At 39.2% G+C, this 23,146-nt stretch overlaps 3 protein-coding genes across 9 annotated transcripts in view; 2 read left to right on the top strand and 1 right to left on the bottom strand.

The window, feature by feature from the left end:
- Positions 1–4,821, top strand: part of LOC140466744 (uncharacterized) — a 49,878-nt gene extending 45,057 nt beyond the window's left edge. For 3 of the 4 annotated variants that reach the window (XM_072562308.1, XM_072562310.1, XM_072562305.1), the window contains exon 11: positions 494–602. In XM_072562308.1, coding sequence (XP_072418409.1) covers positions 494–547 — 54 coding nt within the window. In that variant the 3' untranslated portion in view covers positions 548–602. Of the gene's footprint in view, positions 1–493; positions 603–4,082 lie in introns of those variants that run through there. The other variant, XM_072562306.1, reaches the window with a different exon arrangement.
- On the bottom strand, positions 3,023–8,121 carry LOC140466745 (electron transfer flavoprotein regulatory factor 1-like). Of its 3 annotated transcripts, none has more exons than XM_072562311.1 (3): positions 8,019–8,121; positions 5,179–5,260; positions 3,023–3,747 (listed from the first exon to the last, which is right to left on the bottom strand). In XM_072562311.1, the coding sequence occupies exons 2-3, from the start codon at positions 5,221–5,223 to the stop codon at positions 3,532–3,534; spliced, it is 261 nt and encodes an 86-aa protein (XP_072418412.1). In that variant the 5' UTR covers positions 5,224–5,260; positions 8,019–8,121; the 3' UTR covers positions 3,023–3,531. The 3 variants fall into 3 exon arrangements, with proteins under 3 accessions (XP_072418412.1, XP_072418413.1, XP_072418414.1); XM_072562312.1 differs by having other exon boundaries at positions 7,940–8,051; XM_072562313.1 differs by lacking the exon at positions 8,019–8,121 and adding an exon at positions 7,916–7,959.
- A 44-nt stretch (positions 8,122–8,165) lies between these two features.
- Positions 8,166–23,146, top strand: part of dnai7 (dynein axonemal intermediate chain 7) — an 82,346-nt gene continuing 67,365 nt past the window's right edge. Inside the window, exons 1-4 of one of the 2 annotated variants that reach the window (XM_072562318.1) lie at positions 8,166–8,310; positions 18,135–18,161; positions 19,588–19,681; positions 22,952–23,043. In XM_072562318.1, the coding sequence (XP_072418419.1) occupies positions 8,308–8,310; positions 18,135–18,161; positions 19,588–19,681; positions 22,952–23,043 (216 nt within the window). In that variant the 5' untranslated portion in view covers positions 8,166–8,307. The remainder of the gene's footprint in view (positions 8,311–18,134; positions 18,162–19,587; positions 19,682–22,951; positions 23,044–23,146) is intronic. The other variant, XM_072562320.1, reaches the window with a different exon arrangement.

Genomic DNA, 23,146 nt, shown 5'->3' with positions numbered 1-23,146 from the left:
CTGAAATTTAAACTAGTGCCCGATTGTTGGACTTATTCTTGTACACTCTTTTTGAACAAGTGTAATATTTGCAATTTTTCAACTATCTGGCACCATCTTTGAGTCTAAGGAAGATTGAAATTATGGCTAGTGCATCCACAATTCCCACTCACTCTTCCCTTTGGATGATTCTCAGTTGGTCCAATTGTTAAAACTGATTTCAGGATTGCACCACATGCAGCAGTGAGTAGTCCAACATGCCCAGCAAAAAGTCTCATGCTACACATTTTTGAACTGGATTCTTTGTAAGAAAGTGACTTAATTCCCAAGCTTGCCCCTTGGTTGATCATTTTAAAACTGGCCTTTAACTTGCTGCTCTAAATTCTTTAATGTACAAATTAACATTAATACTTTTTAAAAGCCCATCTTAATGTCTATTCAGTTTAGTGATAGTAATAGTTGGTAGCAATACTGAAATTTAATTCCAAGATTAATAACTATTTCTATCCTGCAGAGAAACTCAAGTTGCCCAATTTGCAGAGTCGATGTGAATTTGGATCAGTCTTGATGAGCGGAACTATCAGAAGAGTCACTTAGTGCAATAAATTATTTTTTGACTTGAATGGAATACTGTTTAGATGCATTCAATTGTGCATAGATGAAAGTGTTTCCATTTTATTTCTGTAAAAATTACTTGAATTTCAACACAATAGCTCAAATGTATATTGTTTAATGTCCTTATTTAAGAACTGATCTCTAAATCCTCTTTTAACAGAAGACCAAAATAAAATTTGAAATCCAAAACATTCCATGTTTTCACTTGCTGTATAAAAATAAATGCTTTTGAATATTTGACCATTAAATTACAAACTTTCACATGCCCATGTTGTAACTCTCCTTCCAGATTATTGCATTAGCATTACTAACATCAATTTAGTATAACTTTGCTTGGGGTTAGATCAATCCGTCTAACTTGAGGGCTTAGAAAGGCTGATGTTCCTCATTGAAAGCTAAGATTGGTGGAGTTTAATCTGCCTTGCACTTATTATCTGCCCTTTTTTTAACAATAGGAAACTTCAAGTTGCAGTATTTTTCTACAAACAAAAGGCACAACATTAAGTCTTGACTACTGTACAGTATCTTTGAGGTGCCAATGCTGGTAAGATTAAGTAGAATGGGTAGATTTACAGGTTCTTTTGAGGATGAAAGTATTCAGTAGAACCTAAACAATCCTCCAAGCAAAGTTTTTTTTTTTTTTTCTTTCACTGCTTTTAACTGGTTTTATACACCTTGGTTGCTGACCAGTTGTCAAGTAAATAATCAGGAGTCTGACTTAACCTGGGATCCAGCTTTAGGTCATATGTTATTTAGTGTCCCCCAGAATAAACAGCTTATCAATTTTACACTTTTCTGCAAAGTATTCGATATCAATTCTATTTATAGATGTTATGATTTAAATGTTTCTGCAGTTTGAAACCATCCAGCATTTAATAGGATTCCTTTATAAATTGACAAATAAGATGTGATTTACTACTGTTTGTTTTTTAGTTTAAAACTAGAGCGCAGTAACTTTTTAGTTGCAAGCTTTCAAGTTTTGTACTGTCCAGTTTTTAGCATGGTGCTTAACAATTCCTTAATCTTAACTGACATCCAGCAGTATTCAATACTACACTGAACGGAATCTGAAAAGTGTACTTGCAAGAGTACTAAACTCTGCATGCTGTCATTGAATGAATAACTGTAGCTGCTCAAACTGCAGGCTACAAATTGATTGTTTGCAAATAACTTTGTGGATGGCCAAAGTTGAATGGAGAAATTATATTTTTATACTCTTGTCCTTTTATCAAGAATGAGTCACTTCAAACATTATTGAATAGCTTTATGTACATGTGGTAATTGTTTTCATTTGAATTTGTAAAATGTAGATGTTGTTTGAACACAAATGTACTGAATAGTTTAATTTGCAATTAAAGTCTCAATACATTAGTTCCTCTTTGCTCCTCTACATTCATTGGCCATTTAAAAAAGCAAAACTAATGTGGACAAAGGCTCAAATCCCCAGTACCTACCATTGGCAGACTCCAGGGAAAATTTAAGCTGGCTACTTTGGCAGCAAGGGAAGAAAAGCAGGATATTTGCTGCACAAAAGGAACTGTCATTATGTCCACACAACTAACACAGGTACAGCAAGTGATTAAGCAAATGAAATGTTGGGTCTTCCCTACAAAATATTTAAAATTGAAACATTAGAGACTGCACCTTGCCAGTGTACAGTTTCTTTTCAGAGGAACCTTAGCTGTTCAAAAAGCTCACTTGGCTAATTTTTAGGCTGAGGAAGTTGGCTTACAAAAGACTAAGCTGTACTCACTAACTCAGACAGGTTGATTTTATTGAAACCTGCAAAATTCTGTGGCCCTTTTTTTAATAGGCTAGATGCTGAGTGTTTTCCCTTTTTTTTTAAATATAGGGAATCTAGAACTGGGTCACTTTCAGACTTAAGGGGTCTTCCATTTTAGATGGAGACGTAAAATTGATTTTTTTTTTAACTACATCCAAGCAGTAGCCTCCACTATTCAATAACTTCATGACTGAAGTCTCAACTGTACTCTTTGCCTGTAGGACACAGTAATGCTGAGTTTATATGGAAACATCTATCATTGTATAAGATATGTACATTCTGAACAAAATTTAGTGGTTTAGAGGAAGTGGACTGTAGCCTAACTTGCAGATGAGGGGTAAGTGGACAAGCAGGTTACAAAACTTTAAATCTTTATTTTCCCACATTATGAAATGTGGGAAATGTAAAGTTAATTTAATTTAGTAAGAAACTAAAGCTGCAACACTAGGACTTGTCTACTTACTCAAGTCAAAGTGAGCACACATGCAGATAGAAAATTGTCACAATTTGTACCAGCTGAACATTAACCAAATACAGCTGTGAAGTTCTTAAATTTAAGCTGCAAACATTTTTCAGCAGTGATTTGATGAGTGTTTGTAACAAGCTTGATACACATTAGGTAAAATAAAACACGTACCTCCTGTATTAACAACAAACTTCTTTGCACCAGTTTTATTATCACTTACAATACATATTCCAGTTGCTTAAAACAGCAACTGTTGCATAGTGGTTGGTTAGTATTTGCATTGTAATTGTTCATTTAATCAGACTTTAAAAACATTTTTACCTTTAAAATGAGATCTGTATTTTTGATCATGGCACAATTAGGTAGCAATAGTCTTGATCAAAGGCCAACATTATTAAATTAGTTAGATACACCTGTCAATCCAAACTATGATCAGGTTGCATACAGATAATGCTAACATAGCAAGATCTGAATACTGAGCAGCATTAGTACTTGTATTCCAAAAATGTTTGATTTTTGAACGTTATAGCAATGGCTTAAAAGTACCATTCTTAATTAACCAATTTTAAACACAGCATTGAGACATGCAAATAGATGCAGAGAATTTGATTTAATCCCAGAGATATGCAGTGTATTTTTATACACTTAGATCTTTAAATTGAGGTGTTAAAGTTGCCCCATCAAAAGATCATTCATTCTTCTCTTCATAATAACGTTGTTTCATAGCTCTGTATTTCCTAAGGTAATACAATGCCTCCAGTTCCTTTATCACAAATTCCCCTCTAGCTATTAATGCCTTGATTTGCTCAGGATCTGTAACATCTTTATTTTTAATGAAAGCTGCCTTAAGACGATCTCTGAAGTAGTCTTCTCCTTTTGGATATTCTTTGCCAAGGTACAGCAACTTTAAGATAAAATATTTATCTTTTAGTTTCCAGGAAATGCATTTAAGTACAATATTTTTCATTACATGCTGTTCCTACTAGTTAGTTTAAGGTGTTTGCAGGCTCTGGTTTTAAAACCTAGGAATGATCTGTTTTTGAAATGAGGATTTCTGATTGGTCCACCCTGGCCTACATAATTGAAACAAGAGTCATAATATCTATATTCAATTTTGGTGTTTTTTTTTTGCAAGGGGGAAAAATTGACTCTTATTCAGGCAAGTGGGATCTCCTGGATCAGTTTTTGTTGTTCAACTTGGCCTGTGATCTTCATGCTTTTTCGATCTCTCTCTTCCAGATGTGCCTTGGGAAACAGTTATTCCATTGTACCTGACCGTTTGGATGGAAGTTTTTCCCTTTCTACCACTGTTTAATTTCTTTACCTCCCTACTAACTATACCAGATTACATTGTTAGATATGCTACAAGGTTTGAAACCCTGTTTTATCTGCTGATAGTACAATGTTTCCAGCTTTGCCTCCTTCCCTCCTAAGTGTTCCTTAGTTGGTAGAAAAGCTTTCTGCTTTTTTTGATCCTACCTCTTGGAACTTTTTCCCTATCCTTGTTCCTTTTATTTTCCTACCCAGCCCCCTGAAACATCTGACTGAATTGACTCCAATGCTTTGTTAAAGGTATTGGATAATTTGTGATTAAGTCAAAAGATGAAGTGAAAGTACCTTGTAACCAAGTTTATCCTCTATCATTGCCTAGCAAATATTCCCTACCACATGTGACAACCCAGGGTTTTGTCAATGATTCTGGTATGGACATAGACTGCTTCATTTGTAATTCCTCAGACAATGGAGATGAACACAAACCATCAGCAGCCTGTCCTGTCATGTGGAAAAAGCAACTGAAGCCATTTGGATCTAGGATGCTGCTCTTTGTTTTTAATTTAAAATTGGTACCTTTAGCTGCTACTTTGCCTCTCTCCTCCTGAGCTACTAGAATGAGATGGTATAGAATGACTATTGGAATGGCTCATTTCTTTTTTTTCCCCCTGTAATTCTTCCAAAAGTGTTAATGTTGTAAATTCTGACTAGTCATGTATTAAAATAATTTTTCTCTATCCTTTAGATGAAGTCTTTCCACTGTGCAATGACAGTAGAAAATAAAGTGTTTTTTAAAGTCTTCCTCCAGGGTAGAATGTTTCAAATGCACAGGTGTTATGACAAGTTTGCTTAAAGTAACAAAGATAATGAAATTTAAAATTAGAAACAGTTGATTTTTGTACCCTTCTGTACCCTGACCCAAGGAGATTTGAGGTTGATTTATGTACTGAAGGTAGCACACTGATTAACAGTGGCCTGGAAATTTCTGGTCTTGCATGATTTAATTCAGATAATACTAAAAAAAAGTTAAGTTCAATGTTACAGCAGATGACCAGAAACTTACTTTTTTATACAGTTTTATTACTTCACTTCGTAAAGGATTTGCCATGTTCAAACAGAAACTTTTCCATCCAGCTTTTCACTTTCTGCAAAAAAAAATCTCAAATTTTGGTACATTAAATAGCAGTCTTGGCTTAGTGACTTGAAGGCTGGATTCAAGCCCAACTGCAAGACTGGGTTGACTTAGTCCTATGGCATCATAACAATTCACCTAAGCTTAAGTTAGAAAGTTCTCTGTACTAGTCAGAAGGTCATTAGTCTCCTTACTGACTCTAGAACCATTCAAACTGGTTGCTATGACTGTCCAAAGTAATTCAATTTTACCCATTGTTTACTGGCTAGAGAAGTCAGCCTTTAAACAACCACAGGGGTTCTTTGCCACTAGTGAAACAAGTCACAATAGTTTCTTTTCAGTGCTCAATATCTAGTTTTGCTACTCAACTAACATCCTACCTGTGCCTTTAATTCTAAAGTTCCATTACTATTCGGAACTGCACTGATGATACCCCATTCCCTAATTAATTATAAACAAACTAACTAGACTTGAAGGCAATCAAACTGATGTTTGAAATGCGTAAACAATAAGTTAACATACAAAGTGACAGAACAAACAACTAGGTATTACTGATAACACAAGTGGTCACTTAAGTGTTGTATAATGTGAATTTAGAAAAATTGCCAAGAGATGTATAGCATAGAAGATGTCCAACTCGTCCACACCAACCACTTATCCAAAGTTAATCTTGTCCCAGTTGTCAGCATTTAGTCCTATTCACTTCAAGCCTGATGTCTTTTAAGTGATAGTTGTACTAGCCTCTTCTTCTCATTCCATACATCCACCACCCTCTGCATAAAAAAAGTTGATCCTTAAACCAATGCTCTAATTCTGGGCAGCCACACCCCAGGGAAAAGACCATGTCTATTTACCCTACCTATGCCACAAACTGGAAGAATTGTATCTGTTCAAAATGCACTTGCCTCTGCTTAATATTGACCATCTGTCAGTCACCTGTTTCAGCCATAGCACTCTTCAGAGTCATAAGGATCCAGGCTCCTCTTCAAAATGCTAATAGTCCAGCCCAGTATAAAGGGAGCACTGCATTGTTTTGGATATGCTGGTATTTGAAGGAGTTGTTGAACTGAGGATCTTATCAGCTTGCTTTTTTGGTGATTATAAAAAGCATTAGTTAAATACAAATCTTTATTTGCTGATGGCACAAAGCTTTGTTTTTCCACCTGTAGTATATAACCCCTATTCAAAACACCATCAGAATGCTAGGAATTACACTGATGTCTCACCAAGTAAACAAGAACAAAACTATCTAGTTTAAAAAATAACCAGATTATAGTGCTACAGGTTTATTTGGAAGCACTAGCTTTCAGAGCAGGGGATGACACCTGCTGAAGCAGTGCTCTGAAAGCCAGTGCTTCCAAATAAACCTGTTGGACTATAACCTGGTGTTGTAGGATTTTAAATTTTGTACACTATGGTCCAACACCAGCACCTCCAAATCAAAACTAGCTAGTGCAGTTTCCAACATCACCTCTAATCCCTGACAGTCCAGATCTTTTAAAAAAAATGCACGAAGATGTTGCTTAGCTTCATTTACACCCAGACTCTATCACTACATGCTACACTTGAAGGAGCTGAAAGGGATAGGGGTGGGGAAAAGAGACTGTCCCACATCTTCTGGAATGTGCCTTTACAAAGGCATGGAGAAATTTGCAGTGCTTGTCAAGGTTTGTCCTAAGCAGCTCTGGGATAGAGGACTGTGCCTGGAGAACTAGCAACTCAGTGAAAAATGTTCTTTGATCTACCTGAGACTTGTTGGCCCTCCTACTGATTCCTAAACAAACCCAAACAGGCAGACAACATGCTGAGAAACTCCAGCCACATTACGATACGTCAACGATATCTCCAACCCCTTGGCATTATGGTAGTCCACAAAGCTACCACAATAAAACAGCAGCTGATGAACCTAAAAAGGGCCCCATACAAACAACTAGCAAAATAAATGTAGTTTACAAATTAACAAACACTACACCAGACAGACAGGGGAAAAAACTACCAAAATTCACAAACACCAACTAGCTACCAAAAAACATGACCCCACTACCACTTGTATCCTTATGTACAGATGAAGGAGGACACCACTTTGGCTGGAACACATCCATCCTAGGACAGGCTAAACAGACACACATGGGAACTCCTAGAGATCTGGCATTCTAACTGGTACTCCATCAACAAACACATTTTCTCAAGAGCTTGGTAAATGGAGTCAAAGAGCTAGAAATGATAACACCCACCTTAAGAAACCAAGATACATAAATAGAAAGCAGAACATAACACCAACGCTTCACCAGAGGCTCACTGATGATGTTACCTAGTATGGTGGCAAAACATCTGAAAACAAACCTTCCAGCTCACCGAGCAAACTTACAACCCATCTTTCTGCCAAATTAAGATGGGGGTCCATCCAGTTATCAAACCATTTCAGTACCTCAAATACATGTAAATATAAACCTTGTATAAGAAATGCCAAATTCCAGTGCACGTTCGTTATTCATGTGCAAAGACAACACAGAAATGCGTCAGTATCTGTACTTTTCTGGAATGAATAAAGTTATTTTTGCAACAAAAAAGATTCCCGACCCCCTAATTCTGCCTGCGCCACCCCTCCAGTTGGTGGTTTTGCCCTATTTTGGAGACCGTTCCACCCCCCAGGCTTGCCCTGACTTACTGTATATCCTCACTCCGTCCTCACCTTGGGTTCAGCCCAGCTCAGTACCCTCCCTCCTGTCTGACGCCAGGACAATCCCCCGACCCCAGGCCCGGGCCCTTACCCGCAGGCAGCGTAGCGACAGAAACAGTAACCAGGATCACTGCCGTAAACCGATTGCTGGCTCCAATCCCTGTCGCGAACCACTCCTTTGCGGCAGCGGCACGTTGTGTGTGCGGGGGGAGTGCCGCGCCTGCGCCGTGAGGCCGGGCGCGTCTCCCAGCAACGGAGCCGCGGTAAACAAGCTTGTCCCTAGCAACGCGGCCTGCTCTTCTCCCTTCTCCCTGGGTCCGCAGATATCGCGTGCACTTTCTGTTTTTTGTTGTAAACAACTCCTGGAACAAGAAGCCACGATGGTGAGTTTAACATGTTTTAATTTCAATATTATTATATGAATCATACTGTGCGGGAGAGGCCCATCGGCCCATCCAGTAGCGGTCGACAAATGAAAACTGCTCTCAGTCTACACCAGACCCACTTTCCAGCACTTGGCCCCATAGCGTTGTGATATTTCAAGAGCTCATTTAAGTCCTTTTCAAAAGTTGTGAGGTTCCCTATTTTTACTGCTCTCCTCCCCAGTTTCATGTCAACAACATGGTTTAATATCAATATTACAACATGGTTTAATATCAGTATTGTAATGTAGTTTAACATCAATATGTCAACATTGGTCTAACATATCAAAATTGTGACCTACTGTTTTCTCACTACATCACACGTTTTAATATCATAACATACTTTAATAACAATAGTACAGCAGTTTGATATTAATTGCATGAAATAGCTTAATATTAATATTGCATTGGTTTAATATTACTTGTATAGTATAGATATATAATGTAGATATATTCCATGTCAAATTTTTCAATGAGTTTGGGTTGCTAAGGCAACACATGCATTTCCAAGTATGTTATAGTCTCGAGCCAAATAAAGCATGATAGAGGCTCTAATGCCAAGGGGTTGGATAGAGGCTCTAACACTATTGCATGTTTGGCCAGGAATCTCTGTCACTCTTTTTGCCTGCCTCTAGCACATGTTGGAAGGATTTGCCAAGTTATGAACACAACTTCTGATTCAGGGGATGTTATTTCTATGATTTCCAGAAGGCTTTTGCTAAAATCCAGGCATTAGTTACAGCTGAAGATCACGGAAGTGAGGGCAAACTATTGACCTAGATAGACAATTGGCTGAGCCACATGGGACAAAGAGAGTGCGGAATAATGGGTAGGTGTTGGTGGTGGCATATCACCAGACCTGTAATTCAGAGATCCAGGCAAATGCATTTGGGACATGGGTTCTCCAATCGCCATGGAACATAGCAAAATTTCAATAACTTCAATTAGAACACTAATGATCACTTTGTAACTATTGTTGATTGTCAAAAAAAGATCTGGTTCACTAACTCCATTAGGAAAGGAAATATTTTGTCCTTCCCTGGTCTGTGGCTCCAGACCCACAGCTACATAGTTGATATTTATATATCCTGGAAAGGCAATTCAGTACAAGCGCAATCAGGAATGGGCAGTAATTACTGTTCCAGTGAACAGCACCTACATCCCCTGAACAAGTGCAAAGTCAGAATATTTGGATATGTGCTATGGACCCAAATGTTAATTCCTTCTCCCAAACTTTGTTAATAACCTAACTAATAGGATTGAAGGCTACATATCTAAACCTACCAATGATAGAAATATGATGGATTTATAAGCAGAGTGGAGAGAAGTATAACATTACAATTGAATGAATGGCTAAAATTGTGGCAAATACATACCAGTGTGAGAAAATATAGGGTTGTCTAATTTGGTTTTAAAAAGGATAGAATAAGATAGTTTCTAAATGGCAAAAAGATACAAGAAAGGAGATTGAAAGAACATTGGTGGGGGGGGGGGGGGGTTGAGGGGAAAGGTACAGAATCCATATACATAGGTAATTTAAATAGCATGTACGAGGACAGATAATAATCAAAAAGGTTCATGGAATTTTAGCCTTTATATCTGGAGGACTACAACATAAAGGGGCAGAATTCATGCTTTAGTTCAGGCGACATGTTCTGGGCACCATGCCTTAGAAAGGAGATATTGATCATGAAGGTATGCAGTGCTGATTGACCAGAATTACACCTGAATTCCAAGCATTGAATTGTGAAGAGATATCAGTCAAACTGGTGTTGCATTTCCTGGATTTTCAAAAATGCAGGGATTATTGACTTAAATTTTTGAACTGTCAACGGAACTGATAGGGTTGAGGAGTCTAGTCTAAAGAGTAGAGACAGATCTTTCAAGAGTGAAATTAGGAAACTCTTCTCAATAATAGTGGAAGTTTGGAACTGTGTAGCAATTGATGCGAAATGTAGTTAGTTTTAAAACTGAGGGTGGTAGGTTGCTGTTACATTATATAGGGAAATGGATGATAAATGGAAGTAGGTCACATGATAGCCATAATTTCATTGTATGGCAGTATGGGCTTAAATGGCTAAATAACCTCATTTTTAGCTGATGTGAATTTCTAGTTATGTCCTGTACTCCTACAGATTTTTGTTAAATAAGTGTAATGATTTTAAATGGTATGGACAATGAATGGTACAGATCTGTCACAAACTGTTTGAATGGTGGGCAGATACAAGGAGCTGAATATAATTCAGTCTGTGAGGCAGAGAATATGCAGTCACTGAATCAATCTGAACAGAACTACATTCCCAGAAACAATATACAGTAATATACTTTATACAGGAGAACAAGGTAACAAGGAGTATATTAAAGTCTCTAGCTAGTGTAAGATTTCACGCTATTTTTCTACACAAATTAAACTTTGCACTAGTACTGACACAGTCTCTGGTCTTCATTTTTATTGCGTTCACCCTTGACCCTGGCTTCCTTGAAAATTGCATTGACCATTTCCATCTAGAAGAACAAGGACAACAGATACATGGAAACACCACTACCTAAAGTTCCCTTCCAAGCCACTCAACATTTGTGACTTGCAAATATATCGCTGTTCCTTCACTGTCACCGGGTCAAAATCCTGAAATTCCCTACCTCAGGGCATTGTGGGTCTACCTACAGCATGTGGACTGCACCGGCTCAAAAATGCAGCTCACTATTACCATGTTGAGCAACTAGGGACTGACAATAAATGCTGGCCAGCCAGCAACACCCACATCTCACAAGCGAATTACAAACGCAGTTTTAAGATATGCCCATTATGTATAGATGTGCTTGAAAAAAGTGTCGTGCAACCTCTCACTGCAACGCTCCAAACATCAATACAGGCTTGAAATCTGAAATTGAAGCAGAAAATGTTGGAAACATTCAACAGATCAGGCAGCATCTGTACTGAAATAGGACTAACATTTCAGGTTGATGACCTTTTGTCCAAGCTGTTTAAAGTTTGATGTATAAAAGGTCTTAAGCATGTATTGGTGCACGGAAATGTTGAGGGACTGGAGATGATGAGATTGATAAAGAATATAATGATAAGTCTGGGAGAGCTTGGAGGGTGAAGTTTGATTAATTAACAAGGCAAATGTTGGTGGTATAAGGCAAAAGGAGATGGTAATGGGACATGTGAAAAAAGACTGTGAGCAAGTGTAAATACGGATAGCAGGATCACTGCCAAAGATGCTCGTACAAAGATGTGCAGGTTAGGTGGATTGGCTAAGCTAAATTGCCCATCATGTCCAGGGATGTTCAAGGTACGTGAGGGGGGCACTTTGGAGGGTTGGTGTGGACTCGTTGGGATGAATGGCCTGTTTCCACACTGCAGGGATTCTTACAAAAATGTTTAATGTGGAAGACTGTGAAGGGTCTGAACACTTGGGTCATGGCAGTTCTGTGGCCTATCTCTATTTATCATTCTTATCCCTATATTATTTAACAACTTTTAAGCACTAATCTATCATCTTCAGTTTTAAAATTAACTATTGACCGAGCATCAGTTGTTGGAGAGTTTAGTCTGGAAGTCTGTGAAGAGTCTCAACACTGAGGCTTAACATTAAATTCAACAATTTCAGATCTTAACTCACATGTGTACATTGTTTCAGACAACTGCTATTGTGATTCTGTGATTCCCAGTCATTCTTGCCCCAGACAAATTTTGTTAAATTCCACCTTCCATCATTATCTTGTCATTTGATCTTTCCTACCTTATATGTTATTACAGACCTTACCTTTTCTTTTTTCCTCTCCTCCTTTTCTGTGCCTTTATGCTTTCTTGACACCTAATAATTGAGAAACTTTTCCAATTCTAATGTAATGCCATTGACCTACACAGAGGCTCATGTTTTTCGACTTTCACCTGCAGTATTTGGTTTGTTATTTGAATTCTGAGGCTACCAGCTATGAAATAGGAGCAGGAGTAGAGCCTCAACTTGTAATTCTGAGAATGACTCATTAATTTGACCCCGGTTATCTGTCTTTTAGTCAAACATGTTCCACACTTTCAAATTACCACCAACCCCAACGACCCATTATTTTGAGTAACAAGCTGTCCAGTGGTACCACATCTTTTGGAAAATCTATAGACACTACTTTCACGTGTATCCCTTTACCTACCCTGCCAGAGACATCTTCAAAAAGACCATAAGACATAGCAACAGGTCATTCAGCCCACCTGAGTCCACTCTGCCATACAATATCATGACTGATCTGATAATCCTCCAATCCAGTTTTCTCCCTTTTCCCTGATTCTCTTAATAATTAAAAACCTATCCATCTCAGCCTTGAGTATAATTAATGGCCCAGTCTCTATAATCCTCTGCTGTAAAGAAGTCCACAAATTGTCCACCATCTGAGAAATTAAATTTCTCCTCATCTTTGCCTTAAAAGGTCGACCATTATTCTGAGATTATATCTCTGGTCCTAAACTCTCCCAAAGGAGGAAATAATCTTTCCACATCTACCTTGTTAAGCACCCTTAGAATCTTTTATGTTTCAATAAAGTCACCACTCATTCTTCTAAATTCCAATGAGTACAGACCCATTCTATTTAATCTCTCCTCATAAAACACTCCCTCCATATTCAGGATCAGCCTAGTGAACCTTCTTCGGACTGCCTCCAATGCCAGTATATCTTTCCTTAGATAATGGGCCAAAATTTATTTACTGTTTTCCAGCTATAGTCTGACTAATGCTCTATTTTTGTACTTCTTCCTCTTTAAATAAAGACCAATTTTCCATTTCCTTCCCTATTACCTACAGAACTTTTAAGTGAGCTTTTTTGTGATTTAAGCATTGGGACTCCCATATCATTCAGTGCTATAGCTTTTTTGCAGTCTTTCTCCATTTACATAATATCCTTTCTGCCAAACTGCATAATGTCACATTTTTGCACATTATATTCCAGCTGCCAAATGTTTGCCCACTCGACTGACCTGTATATGTCATGTGTAACCGTAGTTCTACCATTCCAAATGCTACTGTCTCATTAGATTAGATTACTTACAGTGTGGAAACAGGCCCTTCGGCCCAACAAGTCCACACCAACCCGCCACCCACCCAGACCCATTCCCCTACATTTACCCCTTCACCTAACACTACGGGCAATTTAGCGTGGCCAATTCACCTAACCTGCACATTTTTGGACTGTGGGAGGAAACCGGAGCAAACCCACGCAGACACGGGGAGAATGTGCAAACTCCACACAGTCAGTCGCCTGAGGCTGGAATTGAATCTGGGTCTCTGGCACTGTGAGGCAGCAGTGCTAACCACTGTGCCACCGTGCCGTGAGACAACTGATTGTGGTTTAACCTGAGGGTCACCATGCCTCAGTAAAGAAGAAGGGTCCTTCATGGTAACCTCAGCTGATAGTTTCTTTGTGTCATCCTCACGACTTGCCTTCTCACCTACTTTTGTGTCATCCACTAACTTGGCTATTGTGCATTCATTTTCATAACCCAAGTCACTAATATATATAGTAAATAATTCTGATCCGTGTGGTACACCAACCAGTTACAAGTTGACACCCTGAAAATGGCTCCCTGTCTTCAATTAGTTAACCAATTCTCTATCCGTTTTAATATACTACCTCCAACACCATGGGATCTTATCATATTAAGTAGCCTCATATATGGCACTTATCAAATGCCTTGTGAAAATCCAAACATCCACTGCTTCCTTTTTTATCCAGCTTATTACCTCAAGGAATTCTAATAAATTCATCAGACATGATTTCCACTTTGTGAAGCCATACTGACTCTGTTTGATCACATTATGTATTTCTAAATGCTATTTAGAGTCTTTTATAATAGACTCTAACATTTTCCCTATAATGTACATTGAGCTGACTGGCCTATAATTATATTTTTGTCTCCTTCCCCTTTTAAATAAAGGTGTTACCATTATTTTCCAATTTACCTATCCATACGATATTTCCAAAATCCTGGAAGATTATTACCAGTGTATTCACTATCTCTGTAGCTACATCTTTTAATATCCTAGGATACATCCCACCAAGTCTTTAACCCTTTAGCTTCCCCAGCACCTTTTTCTGTAGTGACAGTTACTGTATATTTTTCCTTTCCTCCTTTTGTCCCTTGATCATTTAGTAATTTTGACATGCTATTCATGACTTCTACTGTGATGGCTGATGGAAAGTATTTATTCAGTTTCTGTGCCATAGGAGATAGTGAGGACCACAGATGCTGGAGGGTCAGAGTCGTTAAAAATGTGGCATTGGAAAAAGTACAGCAAGTCAGGCAGCATTCGAGGAGCAGGAGAGTCGATGTTTTGGGCATGACCCTTCATCAGGTCTAAGGATGGGGAAGGGAGCTGAGAAATAGCTGAGGGGAGGTGAGGTGGGGTTAGGGGAAAGGTAAGTGGAATTGCAATAAGTGGGTGCAGGTAGGACGTGATTGTAATAGGTCTTTAGGAAGTGTGGAGCGGATAGTTGGGAAGGAAGATGGAGAGGTAGGTTAGGTCAAGAGGGCAGTGCTGAGTTGGAGGGTTGGATCTGGGATGTGAAAGGAGGGGAGATTTGGAAACTGATGAAATCTATGTTGAGGCAATGTGGTTGTAGGCTCCCAAGGTGTTCTTCCTCCAGTTTGCAGGAGGCCTTGTTTAGGCAGTGGAAGAGTCCCGGTTTGGACGTGTCCAAGGGGGAGTGGTAGAGGGAGTTGCAGTGGATGTCCACCGGCAGGTGGGGTTGGTTGATGCACACAGACTAGAGATGTTCTTGAACCGTGCCGCGAGTTTGCGCTCAGTCTTTTCAATGTAGAGGAGATCACAACCTCATCACCTCAGGTGATCTCCCATCCACAGCCTCCAACCTAGTAGCTCCCAAACCTGCACCACCCAGTTCTATCTCTTACCCAAAATCCACAAGCCTGACTGCCCCGGTTGACCAATTGTCTCTGCCTGTTCCTGCCCCACTGAACCCATTTCCACTTATCTCGACTCTGTCCTGTCCTCCTTGATTCAGGAACTCCTCACACACATTCGAAACACCACCCACACCCTCCACTGCCTCCATGATGTCCGATTCCCTGGCCCCCAACACCTCATCTTCACCATGGTCTTCCAGTCCCTCTACACCTGTATCCCCCATGAGGAAAGCCTAAAAGCCCTTTATTTCTTTCTTTCCCACCGACCCAAGCAGTCCCCCTCCACTGACATTCTCATTCGATTGGCAAAACTGGTCCTTACCCTAAATAACTTTTCCTTCCTACAAACCAGTGGGGTGGCTATAGGTATCCACATGAGTCTTAGCTATGCCTGCCTCTTCCTAAGATACTTGGAACAGTCTCTCTTCCATAGCTACATCACCTTTTCCTCTGCTACATCGATGACTGTATCAGCACTGCCTTGTGCTCCCACAAGGAGCTTGAACAGTTCATCCACTACACCAACATCTTCCACTCAAATTCACCTGGACCATCTCTGACACCTCTCTCCCCTTCCTGGGCCTCTCCTCCTCTGTCTCCAGTGACTGACTAACCCACCGACTCCCACAGCCACCTTGACTACACCTCCTCCATTCTCTCTCCTGTAAAAACACAATCCCTCATGCCTAATTCCTCTACCTCCAGCGTATCTGCTCCCAGGATGAGTATTTCCACTGCAGGACATCCCAGATATCCTCCTACTTCAAGGACTGTAATTTTCCCTTCCATGTGATCCCAAGGATAGAATCTGTCTGGTCCTCACATTCCACCCCACTAATCTCCAAATCCAGCACATTATCCTCCCCATTTTCACCACAACAGTCAGATCCCATCACCAAATATATATTTCCCTCCCCATCCTAATTGGCATTCCATAGGGACTGTTCCCTCTGCGACTCCCTCATTAGGTCCACACTCGCCTTCTCCCTAACTGGTACCTTTCCCTGCTGCTGCAACACATGCGAAATTTATGCCCACACCTCCCCCATCACCTCCATCCAAGGCCCCAAAGGATCATTCCAAATCCTGCAGAGATTTACTTGAACCTCATTTACTGCATCGTTGCTCTCGATCTGGTCTCCCCTACATCGGAGAGATGAAGTGCAAACTTGCAAAATGGTTCAAGGAACATCCCTAGTCTGTACGCACCAACTAACCTCACCGTCCGGTGGCCATCCACTTCAACTCCCCTCCCACTTCCCCTGATGACATGTCCATTCTGGGCCTCCTCCACTGCATAAACAAGGCCATCCGCAAACTGGAGGAGGAACATCTTCTGCCTTGAGAACCTACAACCACATGGCCTCAACACTGAATTCACCAGTTTCCAAATCTCCCTTCCCCCCCCCCCCCCCCCCCCACCCAGATCTAACCCTCCACCAGCACCTCCCTCTTGTTCTACCTACCTATCCATCTTCCTTCCCACCTATCCACTCCACACTTCCCACTGACCTGTCACAATCACCTCCTACCTGCACCCACTTATCGCCATTCCACCTACCTTTCCCCTAACTCCACTCCCCATTTATTTTTCAGCCCCCTTCCCCATCTCCAGTCCTGATGAAGGGTCATGTCCAAAACATTGACTTTCCTGCTCCTTGGATGCTGCCTGACTTGCTGTGCTTTTTCCAGCATGACACTTTATCAACCTCAGTGGTATTTCCCCTGCTTTGTTTTCTAAAGGGTCCATATTAACTTTGGCCTCTCTGTACCTTCTTATATACTTTAAGAAGTTATTACTGTAGGTTTGATATTACTTGCAAGTTTAACTTCTCCCTCTTTAATATTTTTGCTGACTTTTAAAACTTTCCCAATTCTGTGTCTTACCACTAATCTTTGCCACGTTGTATGTTTTTCTTTCAATCTGATACTATTCTCAACTTTCCTAGTTATCCATAGGTGGCTTATCTCTTTCCTAGAATTGGAAAAAAAACATTCTAATTAGTTTGACAAACAAGGTTTTCCTAATTTCTTGAACAATATTTATTCTTTAATAAATGTTACAGAAACTGCTTTTCATTGTTCCTTGTGGGACCTTGCTGTGTGAAAGTTTCTCGACATCATGGCAGTGATTATTTCATTGTATGTAAAGCACATGCTGAGTTTGTGAAAGTTGCTATATAAGTGCAATTTAATTTTTTTCCCAATTACGCAGTAGGGTACACAGGTTGAATGATCTCAACTGTTCTAAATTCTTGAAAAAGAATAATTGGAAGATGTTGCAGTATTCATCATTTGCTTCTTATTAGATATATTCTTAATATAAAAGTTAAATGAAATCCAGTTTTCAAAAATTACAGACTTCAATATACATATTGAAAGCACTTCATGGCAACAGAATGAATAAGTGGACTAGTCTTTGCCAGGATGTTTTTGACTGAACAAACAACTCCATTCTTTTTATAAATTCCTGTGCTTAAAATAATACTGTTGAAGAGAAAATGTTTTATTTTAATGGTTAGTAAACCAGACTACAGACTGCTGATTTAAAATTGTGTTTTAGGCTCCATTTATACTGCTGTTGTTTTGCATCCCTGCAACATTGTTTTCGGTGTACATCAACACATAAAGTGATAATTGAATAATGACGAGTGCAGCACATACCAAAGAACTGAGATATGAGGTCTCATATCCCCATCACCTTATCCTGGTATCAATCACACTGCAGTATAAATCCAGTCTTATAAACTTGTTTAGTTTTGTCTTTTCTATGTATACAGGTTTAGAGCTTGAGAAACTTTTAAACTATTCTGATTCTTTTCAAAATATCTCACACATTCTCTTTTCTTCTCTTTATGGTGCCAGCCGCCAAAGCAAAGAAGGAAACAAATGGTATGACAACAGGCAGGTATAGTGGTAGTGTGTTGAAAAAATATTAGAGATTTAGACTTTTTTTAGTACAGCTGTCAGATTCTCACATTTACGTTTACCAGGCATGTGTGCATGTGAGGAGGTGAGAAGCTGCATTTTGGAAAGAGTGGCATTAATAAAAGCTGTTAACTATACTAATGTTGGAAAATGAAAGGTTCTAACTCTCCATTAATTTTGCAATGTTGTATGAGTTAGAAGTACCAGAATCTTTTGTGAAAGAATTTGTTTAAGCTGATATTAATCTGAACTTCTCCAGGATTATATTGCTTTCTTAATAAAATAGATCACTTTTTTGTCACCAGATTGGATGGCAGAAAGTGATGCCCATTGATCATCACTGGCAGCCATTCAATCAATCTGTGTGAGCAAAATTGCATTGCTATTTCAAAGTGACTGCTTTTTATCTTTAGTTATGTCCTTTTTACAGTGTCCTTATTTGTAGTTGGCTTCATTCATGCTAAACATAGAAGGGAGAAAGATTTCCTTGTATGGGTAGCCCCTTTTTTCAAGATGCTACTTTTGTAAAGAGTATTCCAAAACAAAATTGTTCTTCATTTTTCTTTATAAGCAGTATGGCTGGAGTTAAACAAATGCGGGTAAGGAATTGAACATTGAATCAATGAACAACAGTTGGCATCCTGAAAGATTGTGATGATGAGGAGAGAACAATTCTATCAACAAGGGAATGAGATGGAGTTTTTGTGCTGGTTCAAAGATACTGAAGGGTGACACTCATTTATCCCCCAGGTGACCAGCACAACACAGGATGTTGCACATGGCCTGCAAACTTTTGTAACATATAAGTATATTTCCCATAATTGGGATTGTTTGCCCTGTTCATACTGATAATCATTCTGGAATTTGAGCACAGTGTGCAGTGCTAACATTATGTAAGTTAGGTAAAACTTCAATTTTCTGCTAATGAAAACTTATTTTGCTATGTAGAATGTGTTTAAAGTACTCCTCCTAATATAAATCTGCTAGCAAATATGTTTCACCATGTATTTAGAATCTCAATCATTTAAAAGTCTAGTGGAATGTTACACATATGTACAAATGTATAATACAATGATTTTCCTTTTAGATCACAGGAAATGTCTCCAGACATTGTAGTTATTTCCTGATCCTTAGGACAGAAAGAGGGTACTCTTGGGGGTGTAAGTTTTGCGGGACCTAAAGAAAGGAAAATTTAGCGATTAATATGACTTCTGTATCACATTCCACCCAGTTTTAAACCAAATTCTAAATGTCAAAATATGAAGTTTAGAAGGTTTTTATTGTGTTTCTAAACTGTTGTTATACCAAACACATATTTTGTCTGAGAGATTACTGTTTTGACTTTCAATTGTATAAAACATATGTTCTGTTGGCAAATATTTCTTTCAAGTCCTCCATTATGAGCTCGGCTAAGGGTCAAAGACTTACCAGATCTGAAGAAAAACTCCTCAGACAAGAGGAGGAGAGGAAACGCTTGGAAGAGGGTAAAGCTCCTTTTGTTTTTAGTTATTGTGTTGTCAGCTTCAAATGGCAACGTTGGTTTTTTTTGCTTTAACCTAGTTGGCCTGAGAAAGATGTTACAGGGCCTTTATTTTGGAATAATTTTCTTAGACATCTGCGTGACTTGCATGGCTGTAGCAGAAGACAGTTAAAACTCACCAAATCTGAAGTGAGAGTGGAGTCACATAGAGGCCAGATTGGCTAATTAGGGCAGGTTTCCTTCCCTAAAGGACATCAGTGAATCAATATTTGGTTCTTCATAACAAAATTATAGTTTGATGGATGCTTTTTATGTTTAAAATCAATTGCGAATTTCTATCATATTGTTATTGTGCACATCCAAAAACAAATGAGAACGTCAGGGCAATTTAGACAAGGAAAGCTTTGAGCAATGTCGGAAGAAAAATACCCAACAGAAACCCTCAAAAAGATGCCTTGAAAATTCACCGATATATATTTTTGCTGGCCTGGTGAAATGCACATCTGTATACAGCTCTGTCCCAATACTTATCTGTGGGTTAAGGAATTTGTGCCATTTCCACAAAAATTCTGGTACTTCCTGGTGCCATTTGGACAACTGGCCACAAGGTTAAGCCATGGCACCAGGAAGCAGGTTGTTGACCTGATCTCATCCATATTTTAATGGTTATAAACAATTTAGAGTCATTTGTTGAACAGTCCCAATAATAATAGAATGTGAAAGTAAATTTGCCCGTCTGGTAAGCAACTGATCTCCTGACATATTCTGATAGGAGGGAAAAAGTGCTGGCAGATGAATGCCATGATATTTTCTCTTATAAGTTATGTTAGTTGAAAATAAAATCAGATCCTGGTTCAAATCCAGCTGAGATTCAATATTATGACACAAAGACTGATAGCCAGATCAAATCAGATTCCCTACTCCACAGTAAAACTGAAACATTCAACGACTGTCAAAATTGATCCTAATCAGACTTTGTGAATAACTGACACCAAACATCAAGTTTATAGCCTAAACAAAAGAATTAACAATTTCTGATGAATTTAATAGCTTTGGCTGAACAAAGTTAAAGAACAAGATAATCTAATTAATGTCTATGATTTAAACCTGATCTTCTTTGATTGAAGCCCTCATTCACACATAGACACATCGGCAGACCGAATTATGGGATACATTTGAAATATGGACGACGTGGTGGCTCAGTGGTTAGCACTGCTGTCTCTCAGCGCCAGGGACCCAGGTTTGATTCCAGCCTCGGGCGACTGTCTGTGTGGAGTTTGCACATTCTCCCCGTGTCTGCGTGGATTTCCTCTGCATGCTCCAGTTTCCTCCCACAGTCCAAACATGTGTAGGTTAGGTAAATTGGCCATGCTAAATTGCTCATAGTGTCCAGGAATGTGTAGGTTAAATGCATTAGTCAGGGGTAAATGTATAGTTATAGGGTAGGGGAATATGTCTGGGTAGGTTAATCTTTGGAGGGTCTGTGCAGACTTGTTGGGCTGAAGGGCCTGTTTCCATACTGTAGAGATTCTATGATTTAAAGAAAAATAGATGTAATTGGCTTGTTTCAGTAAGCTTTTTCCACGTTGCGTAGAATCATACCCATATAGAATTGTATCTTGCTTGATTTCTGAAGATGTCAGTCAATGCAAATAGCAACACGGCCCAGACAATCATAAAGGCCAGCCTCCCATCTATAGAATCCATCTACCAGGCCCGCTGTCAAGGGAAAGGCCGCCAGCATTCTCAAAGATCCTTCCCATCCTGGCAATGTTTTTCTACAACCGCTACCATCGGGGAGAAGGTATAGAAGCCTGAACACATGCACCAGCTGGTTTCGAAAGTTTCTAACCTACTGTTGTTAGAATACTGAATGGATTCACAAACTCTTTACATTCACCTGTACCTATGTTTTAGTTTTTGCGGCTGTTTACCTATTTATGTATCTATGCTATTTAACTCTGTGATCTGCCTGTGTTGCTTGTAAGACAAAGCTTTTCACTGTCCCTCGGTACACGTGACAATAAATTCAATTCAGTTCAATTCAGTTCCAGTAGGCTCCAAAGAATATTCGTTGAATTCTTATAACTAAAGTTCTTCAAACTTTCAATAAGATGGTAATGGGAGGATAACCAGGGAACAAATAAATCTCTGTCCTACAGTCTTTACAGCTACAACCCTCCTGTCCGAAAGGTACTGTTGAGAGTCAGTTCAAACTTTGCTTTCTCTTTCAGCTTTCTAACATTCTGTTTGTTAGACTGATTGGCATCAGCCACCCTGTGATGGCCATTGTTTACATCCAAACATCTGCTAACACTTGAGCTTAATGCATGTCCAGAACCAAAATGCCTAGTGCTCCTTGAACAAAAAGCAACCTGCAACTAATTTTTAAGGGCAAAAGTGAGGACTGCAGATGCTGGAGATTAGAGTCTAGATTAGAGTAGTACTGGAAAAGCACAGCAGGTGAGGCAGCATCCGAGGACCAGGAAAATCGACTTTTTGGGCAAGAGCCCTTCACAACTAATTTTTAAGTCATGTCCTTCAAACAAATGTCATTTGTCTTGTTCTTTTTTAAAAAGAACAAAACAAGTGACCTTTGGACTGCTCATCGTCCAAAGGTCACTTTCAATTCATAGCTCACAGTTCCAATAAAAAATTAAAAGTAAAGGTCTCAACATTAGCCAGCCTTTTGAAACCAAAAAAAAAATGAAGTGAAAGTAAGGCTTGCAGTTAAGTGTCGTTTTATTGGAACCCAATTTTCTAAATTATTTCTTTGGATGTGGATCTTTCTGGCAAGCTACATCAATCCTTAGTTGTCCTGGAGAAAGTACTTTTTTGAACCAATATTCTGTTGCGGTTTGGTACAGCTGATTATCATACAGGCATGATTTGTTTTGGCCAGCTGTCTGAGCCCCTGTCTCAACGATCCCACAATATGATGTTGGTTGAAGCCATGCTGGAAATAGGGTGGCAAGTAATTTGAGTATATGTGCTGGCTTTAATGACTTCTGCCTTCATGCCTCCAAATTGAAAGCAACCACATCAGAGGTCACATGAGTATGGCAAGTCACAGTGTACAAACTACAAAAATGCATTCCTCCAGACAACCTTGTTCATCCCAAAAAACTAACCTGGATTTAGTTAGAGAGCAATGAAGGGATAGGGTGTTCGTGTACAATGAAAGGAGTGAAACAAATCTAAAATGTTCACATCACTGTTGAGAGAAGAGCTTTATATTCCGTGCAAGAACTAACAAACGTTTCATATGTGACAGAGGAAATAAGGCTGGCAGCTGAACGTGTGGAGCGAGAGAGACTTGAGAAACTGAGACTTGAAGAAGAAGAGAGGGCAAGAATTGCAGCAGCGGTTAGTATGCTTTCATTGAGAGTACTCAGCGTCTCAATCAAATGAAGAGTTGAGCGTTTGAAATTAGCCTGAAGTCAATGGAAATGAAAGTGGTATGTGGGGT

Source organism: Chiloscyllium punctatum, chromosome 44 (genome assembly GCF_047496795.1).
Source record: "Chiloscyllium punctatum isolate Juve2018m chromosome 44, sChiPun1.3, whole genome shotgun sequence".
NCBI classification, from domain to species: Eukaryota; Metazoa; Chordata; class Chondrichthyes; order Orectolobiformes; family Hemiscylliidae; genus Chiloscyllium; species Chiloscyllium punctatum.
This window is presented reverse-complemented; position numbering and strand designations above follow the sequence as displayed.